Below are 17,767 nucleotides of genomic sequence, written 5' to 3'. Positions count from 1 at the left end.
TTCTGAAGATAAATTGACTATATAAACTACTTTTACACACATGTAATACCATGTTAAACAAATTTCGTTCCCACCACAGTTCCAGATGTTCATTTACAACAATGAACAATGTGTGTGTGTGTGGGGGGGGCAGACTCACATATGAAACATTGTGTTCAAAAGTTTGATCAGGAAATCCTCTTCAGAGGCAAGTGTAAAACTGGCAAGATTTGCTCCAAAATCTTGACACAAACCTTCTGCCTCAGCCCAAGATCTTTTCATTAGTACCTTTTCACTGTGAAATACCTGTATAACAAAATAACAAAAGTTTGAATTGAATGTGTTTACTCTATGTGAAATACAGATTGTTCCTTTTGTTTTCTCTACCCAGTGTACAATATTGCAGTGTACATATTAGAATGTTGAATGACGAGTCTGGAAATCTGGATGCAGACTCACCTTGGGCGAATCACCATATTTTCAACCTAATGTATGTCACAAGGCTGCTGTAAGAATAAAAATGGGAATGAGGACCTTGCATACAATCTTAAACTTCATGGCCTAAAGGCAGGATGTAAATGTAACAAATAAAATGCTATATATCATTCTACAACATCTAAAATGTCACAGCTGAAAGAAGAAATAAATATATAAAACCCCTATACCCAAGGGTCACCACTTCCAAGTTCAATGACAGCAGTTTTGAGCCCTAGTGAATTTTTTTCAGCACTCCTTTCTCCTTCCCTACAGGTTTTTCAGGCAGCAACAACCCTCTCTGGTGCCTGGCCAGCTCAAGACTATCTGGTACTTGTGAGAGAAGCCTATATAAAAACTGCCTTGAGTTTTGTCTGTTATTTGTCTCAGTCACCTGGGCTGTAGAGATGAGACTAGGAAGAGCAGGTGCCAACCGCACTGAGAATGAATGGGCCTTCAGCAGCATTTTGTTTTGAGGCCATTCTTCTTGTTGTTATAAGCTGTCAACTCAACTTTGATTTATGACAATCCTATGAATGAGAGACCTCCAAGAGTTCCCCACATTAACTGCCCTGCTCAGGTCTTGCAAACACATGAGGTCATTCTGCTATACAGGCATATCTCCATTGAGGAAGTAGATGTGCTTCTGAACATTACTTCTCTAACAGAATTTGGTGCCAGAGCCAGAAATAACATGGAAATAATAAGGATGGGTTCTTTCACCAATAAAAAAGAAGAGCAGTTCAACATGTTTCAGCAAATCCACCCCCAAAAAAACCCCACAACATGAATATGTGAAATCAAACAACTAAGTTGGGAAAGCCTTGCATAAGAAAAATGTGTTGAACCTTCTAGACACCATTTGAAAGCTTCTACAAAATGCAGCCAGGGATGATTTTTTTCCCTTTCACCAACTTCTACTTAAATCTTATGATTTCTAGAGAGAGGTCTTAGCATGTTGGGGGTACTGGTGAGGCAGGTTTATCTGCTGTACCATTTCCTCTTTTTTGTGGTTCACATATGCTCAGTAAAGGATTCTGGAGGCAGCTGCTGTTCATCTTAACGATTGTATGCAGGTAAGCACTGCTGCAGTAGGATTGGCTAGAGCAGAATCCCATTCTTTCCAAGCTTAAGCTCTATTTATTGCATTGTTTTGCTGCAGACATACTGTTGCACAAAAAGTCTGTGCTTCTTCAGTCCTCCTTCACCATCCTCCCAATGCCGGTGTTGCTGAAAAAAGTCCAGTTAGACAGGGATGAGAAAGAAAAGTAGGGAGGACTGGACAGGTGTGCCAAGAGGTTGTAAAAACGAGTTTCCTTATCAGACATTTTGTTAACTGAAGTATGCCTGTATACAGTGGGCTTTTGGTATCTGCTGGGGTTTGGTTCCAGGACCCCCCATGAATACCAAAAACCATGGATGTTCAAGTCCCAGTAAATACAATGGATAGTAAAATGGTGTCCCTTATATAAAATGGCAAAATCAAGGTTTCTTTATAATATTTTTAAAAAATATTTTGAAGCCATTGATGTTTGAATCATTATTCATGGATGCAGAGGACCGACTGTACCAAATGCTCGTGGGTTGGTTTATTGCAAGTATGGCTGGGGCATGCTCTTTCTGCTCTTGTTGATTCAAAAATTGTGGGATTTGTGCCTGCTCTGCCCCAAAGACAAAAACCTTGGCAATATCTACTGGCTTCTATTCCACCCAATCATTGGTCCTGATGACCTGAACAGATCCTCAATCATACAAAGGAGAAAAGAATGGTAACAGAAAGATAATAGTTCCCTGCTTCTCTACTCACTGTTACATTGTATCCACTTATTCTCTCTGCATTGTTTTTATTTCAAAGCCTAGATGCCATTTGTTCTTCTAGTTCAATATATATAGGGATTCCATCTCTCCCCAAAATGACAATATTGTGTGGCAATTCAAAATATATCTCAGCATCTGGAATGTGTGAAATGGCAGGCTGTGCACTGCATGGTGCCTTAGTTATTTATGCACATGCATTTACATGTACAGGCAGAAAAGACAGCATGCAGCCATCTCCCACTCAGAAATTCCAGAAACTCAGTCAAGGCAGCTTTAATCCCAAAGAAGGACAATTTCAGCAATACATAATAGAATTTTAATAAGATACTTTTGAATTTCTTTTCCCAATGAACCAAACAAACATATGGATTCAATGAAAAAAAATCAAAACCATCCCTTGTTCATAGAATCAAGGAAATGCGTGTCATTGTTTGAGGTGATTTGGTAATTTATATTGCTGTAAAGGTGCATAAGGCACCTTTGATGTGGCTTGTAGTGGTGGCAGGGGAATAACAGAGAAAGGTATCTTGATTGCTAGAAAAATCTGTTCCGCCTACTCCTGAGGAGTCCTGTAGCTACACCATTACCAACACCAGTTACTGTATATTGGCCAGCAGGATTATGACCTTAGCTTTTGTGTTATTTTCCGTATAACAGGGTGCCCTACATCCATCCTTTTGAGTTTTCAGTAAGACTTTCATTTTTACCTTGTAGCAGTTGAGCAGATTATGGCTAGACTCCCATCCAAACATACAAGAATCATAGGTCTTTGCAAAATGAGGTTCTTCATAAGGATCTTTTTCTTCATAGAATTTTGTCTCTTGCTTACACAATGACATGGCCTTGAAACTTGTGCAGTTTTTCACTTCCCAAAAGCCAATGGGTTCCTCCTGCTGTATAACAACACATCCTCCAGGATATCCTGCAATAGAGATGGGGGGGGGGGGGGGGCATTTTAAGAATATACATTCAGTGTGGAGTTGGTTTGGAACACAGGCTTTTTCTCTCCAGAAGATGAAAACAGAAGCAAGGTCACCTTCAGAAGTCATAACTGCTCTTTGGCTTTTGCTATATTTGATACTAAATCCTATGTTTGCACAGTATGACTACTCCATATTTTAACAAATATCAAAACACATTTTCTTAAAAAGGTCATGCTTAATATGAATTATGTATAATGCCTTTCTCTTGCACCACACATTCAAAATGCCGTCTAAAGGACAGGGAAAATTTCAACAAAGAGTGATGACTTCAATGCCCATACGACATCTGGTTCCACACATTTTCCGCACCTGCTCCAAGGGGTATCCAAGATGTCCTTGTGTAGTCAGGTCTCATCATGCCACTGCCCCTATGAGATATGTCTGGCTAATGAAAGTGCCTGCTAAGCTGCTCCCCCCCCCCCAGCCAAATATACAAGCAGCACTTTCTACTCTGCTAGTGCTAAATTAGATCTCAATTTTTTTTAACAAATTAGCAGGAATGTTTCCTGCTGTAGCAAAAAATGTCTGATCATCTAGAATGTTGTAGAAAGATGAGCCTACAGCAGATAAATTTATTTTGTGAGGCAAGTGAAAGAAAATTACAACGAACTTCAAAAGTTGTACAGTTGGCCCTTCTTATACAAGGATTTTTTATACACAGATTCAAGCATCCACGGTTTGAAAATGTTCCAAAAACGTATAAATTTCAAATATCAAACCTTGATTTTCCATTTTTTATAAGGGACACCATTTTGCTATGTCATTTTATTTAATGGGACTTCAGCATCCACAGATTTTGTTATCCAGGGGGAATCTTGGAACCAAACCCCAGCGTATAACAAAGGTCCACTGTAATTGCCTTGGTGATAGTTCACATGGTATCTAAATTTCATAGTTTACAAGTTCCTAATTATGTTTTAACTTAACTAACATCTTAACTAATTGATTCAATAGACCCTTAGGGGATAAATAACATTATCATTTTCTTTTGTTGGAAAAGTAATTTTTTAACCCAGGGGCAATCTACAGGTTTGCCTACATTACTGCTACATCACATTTATCAGTGAGCAAGCCCTACTATGCTGGATATACAGTGAGACTTATTTCAAGTAAATAATATACAAGATTGTGTATGATGGCAAGTGCAGAACTAAAGCTAACTTAGCTGATAGTTCAACTGCAATGCCTTCACTGAAAACATCTGGGAACCGATACAGTGATTTGATGTTGGGCTAGCACACTGGGAGGCTAGGGTAAGAATCCCTGCTGGCCATGGGGTACCTTGGGCAAGTCACAATCACTCAGCTCCAGAGGAAGGCAAAAGCAACTCCCCTCCAAGCAAACCTTGCCAAGAAAACCCCATGATAGGTTCACCTTAGGGTTCCCATAAGCCAGAAACTAACTGAAGCCACACCACCCTCACAACTGTGTTTATATGATTTGAATCCTTAGTGTACTAAAATGTTAAGGCTAAGATGTAAAAACAGCTCTGCTCTTGGTCATTACCAATTTGATAAAGAGTTTGCCTCATCCCCTTCCGTTCCCTGTAACTTGACTATACAGACATGATTTTTTTCTAGATTTAGTCAAAATGTCTGAAACTATGTTACTGGGGTATTGTTTGGAAACACCAAGATATTCACAGAACTCCCATATAACACTACTGCCACATTAAAAAATCATTCTCAAAACATTTCTGTATTGAGATACTATTATATAGATGGAAGTCCCAATTTTGTAGGGAAAGGATATAAAGATTATATAACTAACATATTTGAAGTCTGCTAGTATTTTTCCTTTATTCAACCAGTAGAGGTCACTGTTGAAAGACTAACCAGAGCAATCACTCTCCTTGTAAATCAATCATTCTTGACCCTGAAGTGTGCATGGAATGAATAAGTAAATGAAACTGCTAAGTGATGCTTCCTTAAAATGATAATATCTTTTACCTAATGGAGTCTCAATAAGAAGAAAAAGATGGCCACATTGTTGACCTCAGTAGATGCACAGCAGCCTTGTAAGAAGATATAAAATGTTTATGGATACAAAATACAGTTTTATGCCAGCTGTGCAAATTAAGTACTGAGAAGGCAATTATAACAATGAGGCTGACTGGGTCCTTGATCAAAAGAGATTGCTACTCAGGCCTCTTTATAAGTTACCTTGTAAATAGGCTTAGAAGGAAGCAAGCAGTACTGAATACACTGGGCTTTATTGCTGAGTAAATATACAGTTGCATGTTTAAGTGTGGTTATAGTGAAATATAGTGCAATCTACCCAGAACTTGCTATTGCATCTAACATCCATGCCAAAGGTAAGCAACCAATTTTCACTTCAACACCTTCTCCTGGAGTGCTGGAAGTGATGTCATGCCACTTCTGATCCCTATGTTAGCTGGAAGATGGCTGGAAAAGGTTTTGGGAGTTGAGAAGGCAAACTGCAATACAGAGTTCTGGGTGGTTTGGAGGATAAAAAAAATCATCCAAAAGTTATGTGGGGAGAAAAATGCAGTCAGGAACTGCATGTAGCTTGTGGGTCAAATGAACAGCCCACCAACAGTGGAATAAAGTAATGGTGGGAGAAAGAGCTGTCCCCCATCTTTAATGAAAGTTATTTCCAATTTACGGCAACCCTATCATGAGGTTTTCTTGGCAAGATTTGCCTTTACATTCCTCTGAGGTTCAGAGTGTGTGACTTCCCCAAAACAACCAAATAGATTTCCATGGCTGAAGAGGGATTTATCTAGTCATAGTCCAATTAATAAACCACTACACCACTCTGGCTTTCATTAATAGGCAATAAATCTTTACTTAATCTCATAATTTATACTATTACATATGCGCGCGCGCGCACACACACACACACACACACACACACCCTTTTTGTAACTTTTTTCACTCCTTTAAACATTTTTTAAGACAAAAACATGATGACTGATCAGAGTGTGTCATAAAGTCTTAAAAGATTATATTCGAAATACACCTTAAATTTGCTTATGAAAGTAACTAGAAAATGTTTCTCATTGCACCAGGGGTGTGGAACCTTGCCGGCTCTGGGGATCAATTTTCTGTCCTTGGGACCCTATAAGGGCCATATGGATTGTCAATAAAACAAAATGCAAACACAAAATCAAAACTGACTAGACAATCCACTTCTGGAGCTCTTTCATCTTACACAGTTACTGGGTTATGATCCCACTTCAACTGCTATGGCTGTATCCTATGGAACCCTCATTTATACAGTTTATGGAGGGGCGTTTAGAACTGTCAGCCAGAGAGCTCTAGTCCCTTATTTAAATCCACAGGATGCAGCCATGGTTGTTCAAGTGGAATCATAGCATGGTCATTTTGTAGTATGAATGGGCTCTGGTTTTGGAAAAAAAAATTTTTTTTTTAGAGAAAAATCCAAGAACTGTGGTTCAGAAGCTTATTTTGAAGGTGAATTGTCACTCCTGAAGGCTTTTAGTACAGACAATTCTCATATTATTCACCTCTTTTCCCCACCCCACTTCTCTCTGTCTCTGGCCAGAAAAAGGGTTATCCAGGGAGTCTGGAATATTTGAGGGCCATATCAACAGACTTGGGTGACTATGTAGCCCCAGGTTGTCCATCCCTCCATTATACCTTCATAATTAACACTGTTCCTACTTGTTGTTCCTACATGCAACCACACTGTCAATTTAAACAACAATTTACTTCTATGCTGTTATTCTGCTTGTAATCCAGTACAAGCAGTTCTATCTTGAGCAAGTTGCATTGATTGGGAGAAAGATATTCTTTATCCCTGATGTGCTTTAAAAAAAAAATCTTACAGTATATAGTAAGACTGTCAAACACTAATGGCTTGTATTTAAGGGATCAAATTTGCAACGTATTACAATGATGGTTCTTCAGCTGTTCCAGAAGTAAATTTTAATGTTATCCAGCATTAGTTCTATCTAAAGCATGCCTTCTGAAATCAGTGGGAGTTAGGCTAGCTGTGACAAACAACAAGGCCCAAACATTTTAATAGGTCTATTCCAATGGGTGGAATTAACGTTGGATTTAGCCCACAGTCTTGTCCAAATTAAAACAGCCTGGTAGAAAAAGGAGAGAGAGAGAAAGCAGAAAGGATGTGGAATTCTCTCCTGAGAGATTTGAGAAATTTGATTAGTCCCCTCTTTCTTGTCCTTCTGTTGACAGTAATTCATGTGGAAGAAAGGGCTTTTAAAGACACTATATTTTATCTTTTTATTATGTTTCAATTGTGTTTTAAATTGTTTTAACTTTATGCTTTTAACTGAATTGTTGTTTTAATAGTTTGTTAACTTTTGTACAAATAGTTTTTAGTTGTGTCTTGCATTTTTCAAATTAGATGTAGAAAGGAAGGATATAAATTAAATACTAAATAAACAAATATATAATTTTGCCCTCTTCCCCAATCAAATATTTAAAAGAGCTGCCAATGAACAATTAGGAACAAAACTCACTAGGTTCATACTTTTTCCAGTTTGTATAGCTCTTCAGAGGAAGATCTCCTTCTCCTGTTAGCCAAGTGTATTCTCCTGTATTGTTCTGATCTTGCAGTGCTATCCACATATAAGTGTTATTTGTTTTCACCAAGTTGTGAATCATGCTGTTGACAAATCCTTGTTCAAACCTTTGAAAGGATTAAAATAAATAAATAAATAAATGGATTACTTAAATCACAACTTGAGAGGAATTTCTTATTTCCTTATTCCTCTTAAGCAATACAGAATACAAACAGTTGAATTAACAAGACTATCCTAATGAACAGCTTGTTGAAATGGAATGAATGCCATAGGAATACCAGATTAAACCTGCAACAGCCTGATTTCAGACTGTATTCAATACCACTGTGGCACAAATGGTGTGAAGGAGGTTCGGAAGCTAAACTAGATTTCTGGGTATTCCAAGCAAACCTGCTAGACAAAACCCTCTATTGGTCCACCACTGTAAGAAAAGCAGATATGTCAAGGTTTTAAAATGTGTCTTGGAATATAATTGCAAATGGTAGCCTATATCACAGATACTACAACTTGCTCATATTCAGAGCCTGGAAGTTACTAGGTATAGTTTGTTGTTTTGGGTGTGACTTGCACAAAGTCACCCAGCAGGTTCCCATGGTTGAGTGGGGTATCAAACCTTGATCTCCAGAATCCTAGTCCAATGCTTAGACCACTACTCCATGTTGGCTTTGCTAGGTGTAGTTACTTATAATTAATTCCTTTCCCCAATTACCTAGGTATAACCCAAGTTATATTATGCTTTTAATTTTATAAGGGTTAAAGTTTCTTCTCTTGCAGTCTAGTAACAACACTTTAATTTCTTATTATGGTGAAAGAGAAATGACATCTCCAAATGGCAGAGGAGGAATAGTCATTATTCCAAGTAGTTTCAAACAAGGTTCATGCTACGCTTCATGCTGCTGCTTCTTGTTCTGTTGTAAGTATTGAGATAATGAGGCAGACAGAAGGAGAATGTAGTTTGTGCCACAGACGAGCACATAATATTCCAAGGATTTTTAAAAAGTAAGTAAACCATCCATTTTAGCTACCATGCAGAAACTAGAAAGTAAAACATCACTGTTTTAAAATGACAGAGAGGTAGTCACTAATTACTCTGAAAGGCATTAGAAATATAACCACAACTAAGGCCCAGTACAGACAGCGCAAAAGCACCATGCTGGAGCCAAAAGTAGGGCTGGGGAGCGTGCAGCAACTGCACGCTCCCCAGCCCTACTACGTATGGAGGGCGCCATTTACAATGCAGCCATACTCAAAAGACAGCTCCACTTAGTTCAATGGGATTTACGAAGTGTGAATTGTATTCCAACTTTAGAAACTAACAACAGTTTATGGAGAATAAAGTGTAATGAGCCAAGAGAAAATGCCAATAATTGCTAATACTGGGCTGGGCTGGGCAATTATGGTGGGGTTTGAGGACAAATTTTTGCCACCAGCAAATTTTGATTTTGGGTTTTGAGGTAATTTTTGAATTGGGGTCTCTGCAACCTCCAATGCAAAAAATTGCTAAATCTAGAGGCAAAAAAGGTATCCCCCCCAAAAAAACCATTTTTCTGGATAATTTTCTCCCCACTTCTTGTAACACTGGGGTGTGGATGGGGATCTGTAAGGGCCTGATGTACTGATACAGTTCAAACACACTAGAACGAAGCTGTACATTTTAATTGCTTCTTATTTTATCCACATGTAGTTGTTAAAGTAAGGCATACAATTTTAACAGTTTATGGCAAATAGCTGTGTGTACCACAAATGGAGATATGTTTGTCAGGATTTTTAGCAAGCATCCCCATACTTCTTATAATGGAGGTTCTGTAAATCAGTACTGAAGGAATTAATATGTTACAATTCTTACATGTGTGAAAAACTGCATGCTGCTGAACATCCCAAGTCAGCTAGTAGAGAAATGATAAATTCTGCTTAGTTTTATCTGGATGAATTTTTTACTTCAATCTTATCCATTGATTTAGTAAGATAAATGCATGTTCTATTTTCTTTGGTAACACAAGAATGTAAAGTACTTTGCACGTCTTTTTAAAGCTTAAAAAGATCTACTATGGTTAGTTACCTGTTTGTTATTGTTGCAAGTGAGGGGCAGTAATAGCCACCGGAAGAATGACTAAAACTTCGAGGAGTTATATCCACTTTGTAACAATATCGACCATGTCTCTCCCATCCCTTAAGAAATAAAAAAAAGTCATTGCTATTATACTGATGCATATGTAATACTTGAATATCACCCAAATGGATAATGTTGGGGAAAAGAGTGCATATCCAGTGGTACAGAGTGTAAAAAAGGTCCCTGGTTCAATTCCTGATGTCTCCATTTAAAAGATCTGGGCAGCAATTGTTGGGAAACACCTTTGCCTAAGGATGTATCCACACTGCAGAGTTAAAGAATTTTGACAGCAATGGTTCCATCCTGTGGAATCCTGGGATCTGTAGTTTGGTGATGAGCTCTCTGACAGACTTGGCTGAATATCTCACCAAACTACAAATCCCATAATTCTATAGGATAGAATTATGGCAGCTGAAGTGGTAGCAAACTGCTTTAATTCTGCGATGTAGATACACCTTAAGAATCTGTACAGTTGCTGCTTATCACAATAGACAACACAGGCAAAATGGATGGACAAGAAATACAGGTACTCCAAAATCCCTCTCCCCCACCAAAAAGGTTTTTATAATCATTTTCTGCACATCTATTTAACCACTGACCATGCATCTATTATCCCTTCAACAATCCAGTTATAAATGAAACATTTTGATTTTCCACAGCAATTTGTACTACAACAGTTAAATATAATTTAACAGAGCATGCGGTAATAGGCACATTTAGTAACAAGAAAGGTTCTAAATTCAGTGAGGCCTGGACTCAGGAAAAAAGGCTCAAGCTTGCAGCCTTTAAATGTCCAGGTCTGGCTGGACTGTGACTATAGTTTGCATATGGAAAAATAGTTTTTAATGATGTTAATAGGCTATTATAACTAGCAGCCATTTGGTTTTACCATCCTAGGAGTACCACTATGATTTAAATGCCTACATCTGTACGACGTCCCTTTGCTAATTAGGAAATGCAAAATGCTTCCCTTCTGCCAATTACATAGAATGATTCCCTGTTACAAACGAAAATGATATGCCAGTGCATAAGCAGTGCTTCATGTGAACAACAATGCTGATCAACAAAGAACTAGCTATCACAACCTCAAGTTCTATTTCAATAAACTGTTGGAATTTAAACAACTATTTCTTTTTAAGATGTGGTAAGATGATGTTTGGGGTCTCCTGATCCCTTATTTATTTGCTGCAACTAAGAATGATATTTTGTTTCAATAACTTCAAGGTAAATTATCTAGATTTATTTAAAAATTATTTTTGAAATACTGGATTGGATTCAGACTTAATAACGCTTATAATAGATGCAATGGGAAAAGTTACTAATGACAAAGTCCCACTGATTACAACTGACCTACTCTAAGCATGATTGAATATAGATTCAACCTGGTATGCATAACTTCTGAATCATATGTAAGCCAATCTTTTTAACTGGATGTGGAGAGATGTGCCTGTCATTAAACTGTATAATAGCACTGATTAAAGGGCACATTAGCAGTGCTCTGGAAAACTATCCAATCCTCAAGACCTTTAACGGACTTATCGTTCTTACTTCAATAATACAGGTTGAGTCTCCCTTATCCGGAATTCCAAATATTCAGAAAATTTTGGAATATAGAATACTCCAAAACCTGAAATATTACAAAAAAAACAAACCAAAACAAAACTTTTTTTTCATGGGCGGCTAGGATAGTGACACCTTTTCTTTCTGATGGTTCAATGTACAAACTTTGCTTCATGGACAAATTATTTAAAATATTGTATGAAACTACCTTTCAGGCTATGTGTATAAGGTTATATGAAACATAAATGAATTTTATGTTTAGAATTGGCTCCCAACTCCAAGATTTCTCATCAGGTATATATATGCAAATACAGGTACTCCAAAATCCCTCTCCCCCACCAAAAAGAATAAAATATCTAAAACCTTCTGGTCCCAAACATTTTGGATAAGGGATACTCAGTCTGTTTACTAAATTGTGCACTTCCATACATGCCCATACTGTTTAAGAAATAGCTCAGCTCTGGCTATTTCAAGCCACAGAGCCATGGTTACTGCCGAACAGCTAAACACTGAATTGCCACCAAGTTAGATGTGCACCAGCCTAATTCCATGAACTAGCTTCTTTGCCTTGAGATCAATGGTCTAGACTGGTCTAATTGGCTATAGGCGTAGCTTCCTGCATAAAATGGTGCCATTTCAAATGATGCTATGTAAGTTTTGTGACCTTAGTATAACCCAAATGTTGTTAACTTCATAAGCAACATTTCTTCCCTTCTTCACGGAGCATTTGACAGCTCCACAATACCATTCCAAAAGCTGGCTTAGGCAAAGTGCTTAGATAATCACTGGATAGTGTTTAGACAGCTAGCTTAAGGAATTTGACCTTAGTAACAAAACATTTGCCCTCTGTTAGCAGTTTATAGATTAGGCGGGCAAAGAAAAAAACAACACTCTACAGTCCTTGAATTAGTAATAAAAACACATGGCATATGGCCAGCTGAGGAATGAGCACTTTGCTGCAAGATATGGAATCATCAGTTTGTCAGAATTATCAGAATAATAAAAAATAAATAAACACAAAGTAGGCAAGACAGCTTTGTAAGCATATATTCTTGCAGCCAAGAACAAATCACCCACATGCTATGAATGAAGGGGCAGCATATAATGTACATCCCCTCACCTACAATTTTAAAAGGGGATATAAACCTGAATCAGACTTTGAAACTAAAAATTAAACTGAATTTCTCAGTGGCTGTTTGTTTACGTTTAAATACAAGAAGTAGGTACAGTTTGTATAAAATATAACCTCATAAATTAATTACATCAACATCTATGTAACACATGAATTAATTAATTAAAATAAAGGGACAATTTCTGTAAAACAGACACTTAATCCAGAGCCTTTTTGTGAAAGAGACAGAGCACTTCTTCACATTATATCATAACAAGAAATTGGGTAGTCTGTTGAAATTACTCTAGCTTGTTAAAACAATGGCTTTTTAGGACATTTGAACCCACAACTGTTGCCTGGCCCTGACTTGTTTTAAACAAACGAGAAATAGGGAAGAGAAATCATGTTTGGTTTGTGCAATTTGTGGCTTAAGCAACAAGCCGTGACTTATCATTGGGGGCCACTGGAACTATTTTGGGGTGGGAAGATCAATACTGACAAACAGGTTATTAATTTTGCACTTTCAAATACTTGAAGGGGAGAGCAAATTACTTTTTCCATCCCTTATCATTGAAACATCCTTAACTACAAAGACTTTTACAAGCACAATAGGCACATGAAAATGCCCATCATGTATTCTGTATATGGTCCCAAGACTGCAGGCAGCCTTTATTATTCTTGGAAGGGCTCAATGACAACAGTTGCCTTAATATTTCTAATATTAAGGAGGAGTTCTGGGAAGGATGGTTAATGGAGAAACTTGCAGATGATGCCAGGAGAATCTATGAGGCAAGGAACTGCAACCAGTTCAAGAAAAAGTGGTTACCTTTTATAGAATATATTAACTCCAATTCTCATGTTCATGTTCTACCACAGCACCACGGGAGATTTTGGTTTGGAGTTTTGAATGAGACCTCAGTTTTGTAAATCTGTATTTTAGCTTGTGTTTTTAAAGTAGAATGGTGATGTAATTGTGTTTTACTTTTTGTGAACAATAAAAATTATTAAAAAAAGAAATGTTGATCATTTAATACATTTCTGAACAATTATGCCTGAACATGAATGGCTATATAAGAGTCTTGGTGGTACAACTTAGTTTTGGGGGGAGTCAAATCCTCCCTCCCATACCTAGGTCTTTACTTGTCAGAGCAAGTGAACATGCTCACATATCTACAAATAAGAACATATATTTCACTGTTCATATTAAATTGGAATTAAAAGACTGGTCATTCAGGGGGAGAAATACTGATATATATAAATATGCTTTCAAATGTGAGACAGCCCAAAACAGATGGGCCAAATAAAGGGGCTTCCGGCTGCTTTGGAGGCATGGTGTGTACATGATGCATACCCCCCAAGTGGCCGGAAGCCACACGGAGGCCACAAGAGACAGCCCAAAAAGGTGCAGCGAAAATCCACTCCTGTCAGTGGCCCGTTTGGGACCACAGTGATGACCTACTTTGGGACCTCAGCAACTGGCCATCCAGTTGCCATGGTTAGTTCAAATGGGGCTGGAGCAGCCTCTGGCCACTCCTTATTGTCAGTCTGCTTCACCCAAACATCTTTTATGGTTAGTTAAGCCATCAGCTCTCTGTCTACTATTTTATTAAATAACCTGTATTTCATGAAATACTTTTAAGGGGACTGGTTCTCCCATATTTTAACATGACTTATATGATTCCATAACACAATCATTCAAGCTTGGCCTTAAATAACAATTTATGATATAATTATTTTTTTCCTGAGAGAAAATGAACAAAAGCAACCAATATTCCAAAGAAGAAACTTAATAGTCAGTGACCATTAGTCAGTGAGTCTTCTTCATTTATGATTGGATTGTTTGTGCAACAGTGACTCGAAACAGATAGGCCAAATAAAGCACTTTCCGGGCAAACAACCCATGCCCCCAAATCACCTGGAAGCTGCCTAAGAAACCCTGAAGGTGGCCTGAAAAGGAGCAACAAAAAAGCCGCTCCTGTTGGTGGCCCATTTGGGACCGTGGTAGTGTCTGGCTTTGGGACCCCATCATCTGGTCGCAGTGGTCCCAGAGTGATTGGGGCCAGAGAGGCCTCTGGCCAGTCCTTTTGCCCTTTTTGCTTCACTGCAGTATTAAAAAGTTAAGTCAGCATGTCAGAGTAAAAAAAAGATTATTTTGGTCCCCTGATATTTTATAAAAGCCACAAGATGGTCTAAAAAAAAGTGCTCTCTCTTTTGATGTAGAAAGATATAGGAATGTCAGCCAGAACTGCTGAAAAAGCAAGAGATCCATGAAAAACATTTGAGGAATAGCTCCTGAGGTGGTCCAATGTATACACAAAATTTCCAAACAAGGGGCTTTCCCTATCAACTCAAAAGAAAGTCAGAACTGTCCTCTCCATTAAATCAGAGACACCATGTACGTGCATTTGTATACTCTACATCTGTGTTTGTTTGCAAAGCAAGGAACTGCTTTGGGATACCAACACCTATGATACCTATAGCAACAAAAACCTGTTTAGGATGCTAGATTTGGGAAGCCTTAATTTGTTAAGACAGCAATCCTATGCTCCACATATTTATATTCAATTAGTCCATGGGAGGAAGGCTCTCTGATCCCACAGGCAGTAAAGTGGGAAAGAAGGGATTCTCAGCTATTCTCCTTACTCATTTCGGTTCCATCATCTGATCTGCTCCAGCAGGTTGGGGATTCCTTTGAAACACTATGGCACAAGGTAGAAAGGGGGGAATCACCCCACCCCCAAAAAAACTGTCTCCTTCTCTGATCTACTGATGGAATCCTCCATTGCATCAAAGAGGATTCTGCCAGTGTAGTGAGATAAACTGGAAGCAACTCTTGCCTGGGAATATATCCTAATGGGGTTTATTTATTTCTGAGTAAACACACATAGAATTAGGCTGCATAGGTAAAAAACATGTGAATGTCTAACTATGCCTGACTCTACCTAGATATATTTAAACACTTCCAATGTTTACTTTTTTAAATGAAGCATAATTTGATTATATCAAATATACCTCTGGACAGCTGGATTCCAATTCAGAAATGAGATTTCCAGCAGTTCCTGGTCTTTCACAAATATAAAAGTACTTGTCTTTGCAATTCTTAACCTTCCAGCGTCCTTCCTAGTTAAATAAAATACATACACTCAGTTAGCAGAAATACTTCCTATCTTTAGGAAAGCCTAATAGCACTCATATTAATATGTAAAGAAAAAGATTTGGAACATTATGGGGAAAAATGTAAGGACTGTTAACCATTTTTTTGATCCCCACAGAGTCTCCTACTGTTTAGTGAACAAGTAGTCTTTGCTTCATTATATTTGTTGTATGTGCCCCCTAATCTGTATTTTATACCTATTTTTAAAAGGTTTTTTAATAACAGAACTAAATGCTGGTACATGAATATTCCTCCAATGAATAGGCAACAAAGCTGTATAGGAATATTGTTCCACTCTTAATGAGTGTAAGAAGAACTATTCTGCTGTTATCTTACTGAGGCACTGAAAGAAACACATGCACACCCCATAATAATACACTAAATCCAAGGCTGAATATACTAATGCAGATTGAAACAGCTTTAACTGCCATGGCTCAATGATACGGGATTTTTAGTTTTGTGAGATATTAAATTTTCTCTGTCACAGAGCTCTAGGGCCACAACAAACTATAAACTCCAAGATTCCATATGATGGGGCTATAACACTTAACACAGTGTCAAACTGCAGTCTGGCAGCAGCCAAAGAGATCAAAATTGACAACATAGGAAAATAAGTTTTTAAAAAAACAAAAACAAAAACAAACATACACTCTGAGCTGAAACACAAAATTGGCTTTTTCTCTTATCAATGTTTGGCTCTTGTTTGTGCCAGTAAGTGAAGGTGACTGAAGATCCATCAGACCATTCAAATTCAACTGGGCTCTTGGTACTCTTCAGACCGATCCACGTTTCTGTTACGTTTTCTGCAGTATACAATTAAAATCATTTTAAAATCAGATGGACAAATTAGGTAATCTATAACTAACAGTTTAATTCTGGAAAAAGAGCAGTTTGCACACTTTAGTCTGCCATGGAAGTTCTTTTTTCCTGCTAGGTGGATAATTAAATTGATCCTTGTTCAAAAATCTATTGATCCTGAATGATGAGAAGACTCATGACAGAATAAAAGAAGTAATTTTTCACACAATATATTTTAAATTATGAAATACAGCCCACCTGCCCCAGCTACAGACTTGCCACCTGTGGACCTAAGCATCTGCAGATGACCCCACCTCTTTACCCCGTTAGCGGTGGTGTGCATGGTGTGCACATGGTGCGCTGCCATTAAAAACAATGGGAGTTGAAGCTCCACTGTTTATGGTATCTGCAGGAGAGTCTGGAATGTAACCCCTATGGATACCAAGGGCCAACTTTATGCTATCATAATTTTGTATTGGAGTCCAACCTGAATGGCTTTTAAGGGAGAATGGAAAAAAAAAAATGATAGATTTTTTGGTATTGAAGGCAGTGTACTTCTCTGTACCAGGTGCCTGGGAACACAAGCGGGGAGTATGACTGCATTAATATCCTCCGAGTGGGATTCTAATTGGCTGCTATGTAAACAGAAATTTGGACTAAACAGGCCTTTCCTCTGATCCAGAGGTTCTTCTCATGTTCTTAAGCGTACTGTTCTTTCCCGGGACCCATTCAACAAATTTCTATTCTCTTTTACACTCTGTGAGCTTACACTGGTGTCAATATGATGTTATCTCTCAGCAACTTAGCTGTAGAGGTAAATGCCCTGTCCTAGATGGTCTAATCTAATGATTTGAGAACAACAGGAATTTTGCTGCTCTATTTAATCCTGCCCCCATATTTGATCACATGAATAGGCAACAGCATTGAATTTTCAACTTTGGATGCACTACGGAATCTGGATGTGGTGGCTTTTCCTATATTCCTCCCATATACAGAAAACCTCTGTGGCTTCTTATCAAAATAGAATCCAGAACCATGTATTTTCCACAAAACAATTAAGTGGTGCTCCCTCTTTCCAGTGTGATGTGTACTTCCACATCAGAGGGTAGGTGATGGTCCAGATGACCCCACTTAGCTTCCAAGATCAGATTGGATCTGGTACCTTTAGGGTATATACACACAACAGCAATACACTTGTAGTTCTTTTAAAATGCAAATGGTCTATACTTTAAACATAATGTGCTTAATA

At 38.0% G+C, this 17,767-nt stretch overlaps 1 protein-coding gene across 7 annotated transcripts in view; it reads right to left on the bottom strand.

Annotated features, from left to right (window-relative positions):
* PLA2R1 (phospholipase A2 receptor 1) overlaps positions 1-17,767 on the bottom strand; it is a 72,898-nt gene that overhangs the window by 33,048 nt on the left and 22,083 nt on the right. For all 7 annotated transcript variants that reach the window (XR_006101383.1, XR_006101382.1, XM_042445249.1 and 4 more), the window contains 6 exons: positions 16,369-16,523; positions 15,579-15,686; positions 9,845-9,954; positions 7,723-7,892; positions 2,979-3,193; positions 140-285 (listed from right to left, as the gene is read on the bottom strand). Coding sequence is in view for 5 of the 7 variants with exons in the window: in XM_042445249.1 (XP_042301183.1) it covers positions 140-285; positions 2,979-3,193; positions 7,723-7,892; positions 9,845-9,954; positions 15,579-15,686; positions 16,369-16,523 (904 nt within the window). In the remaining 2 variants the exon portion in view is untranslated. The remainder of the gene's footprint in view (positions 1-139; positions 286-2,978; positions 3,194-7,722; positions 7,893-9,844; positions 9,955-15,578; positions 15,687-16,368; positions 16,524-17,767) is intronic.

The sequence above is a fragment of the Sceloporus undulatus genome, chromosome 1 (genome assembly GCF_019175285.1).
Source record: "Sceloporus undulatus isolate JIND9_A2432 ecotype Alabama chromosome 1, SceUnd_v1.1, whole genome shotgun sequence".
Taxonomy (NCBI): Eukaryota; Metazoa; Chordata; class Lepidosauria; order Squamata; family Phrynosomatidae; genus Sceloporus; species Sceloporus undulatus.
This window is presented reverse-complemented; position numbering and strand designations above follow the sequence as displayed.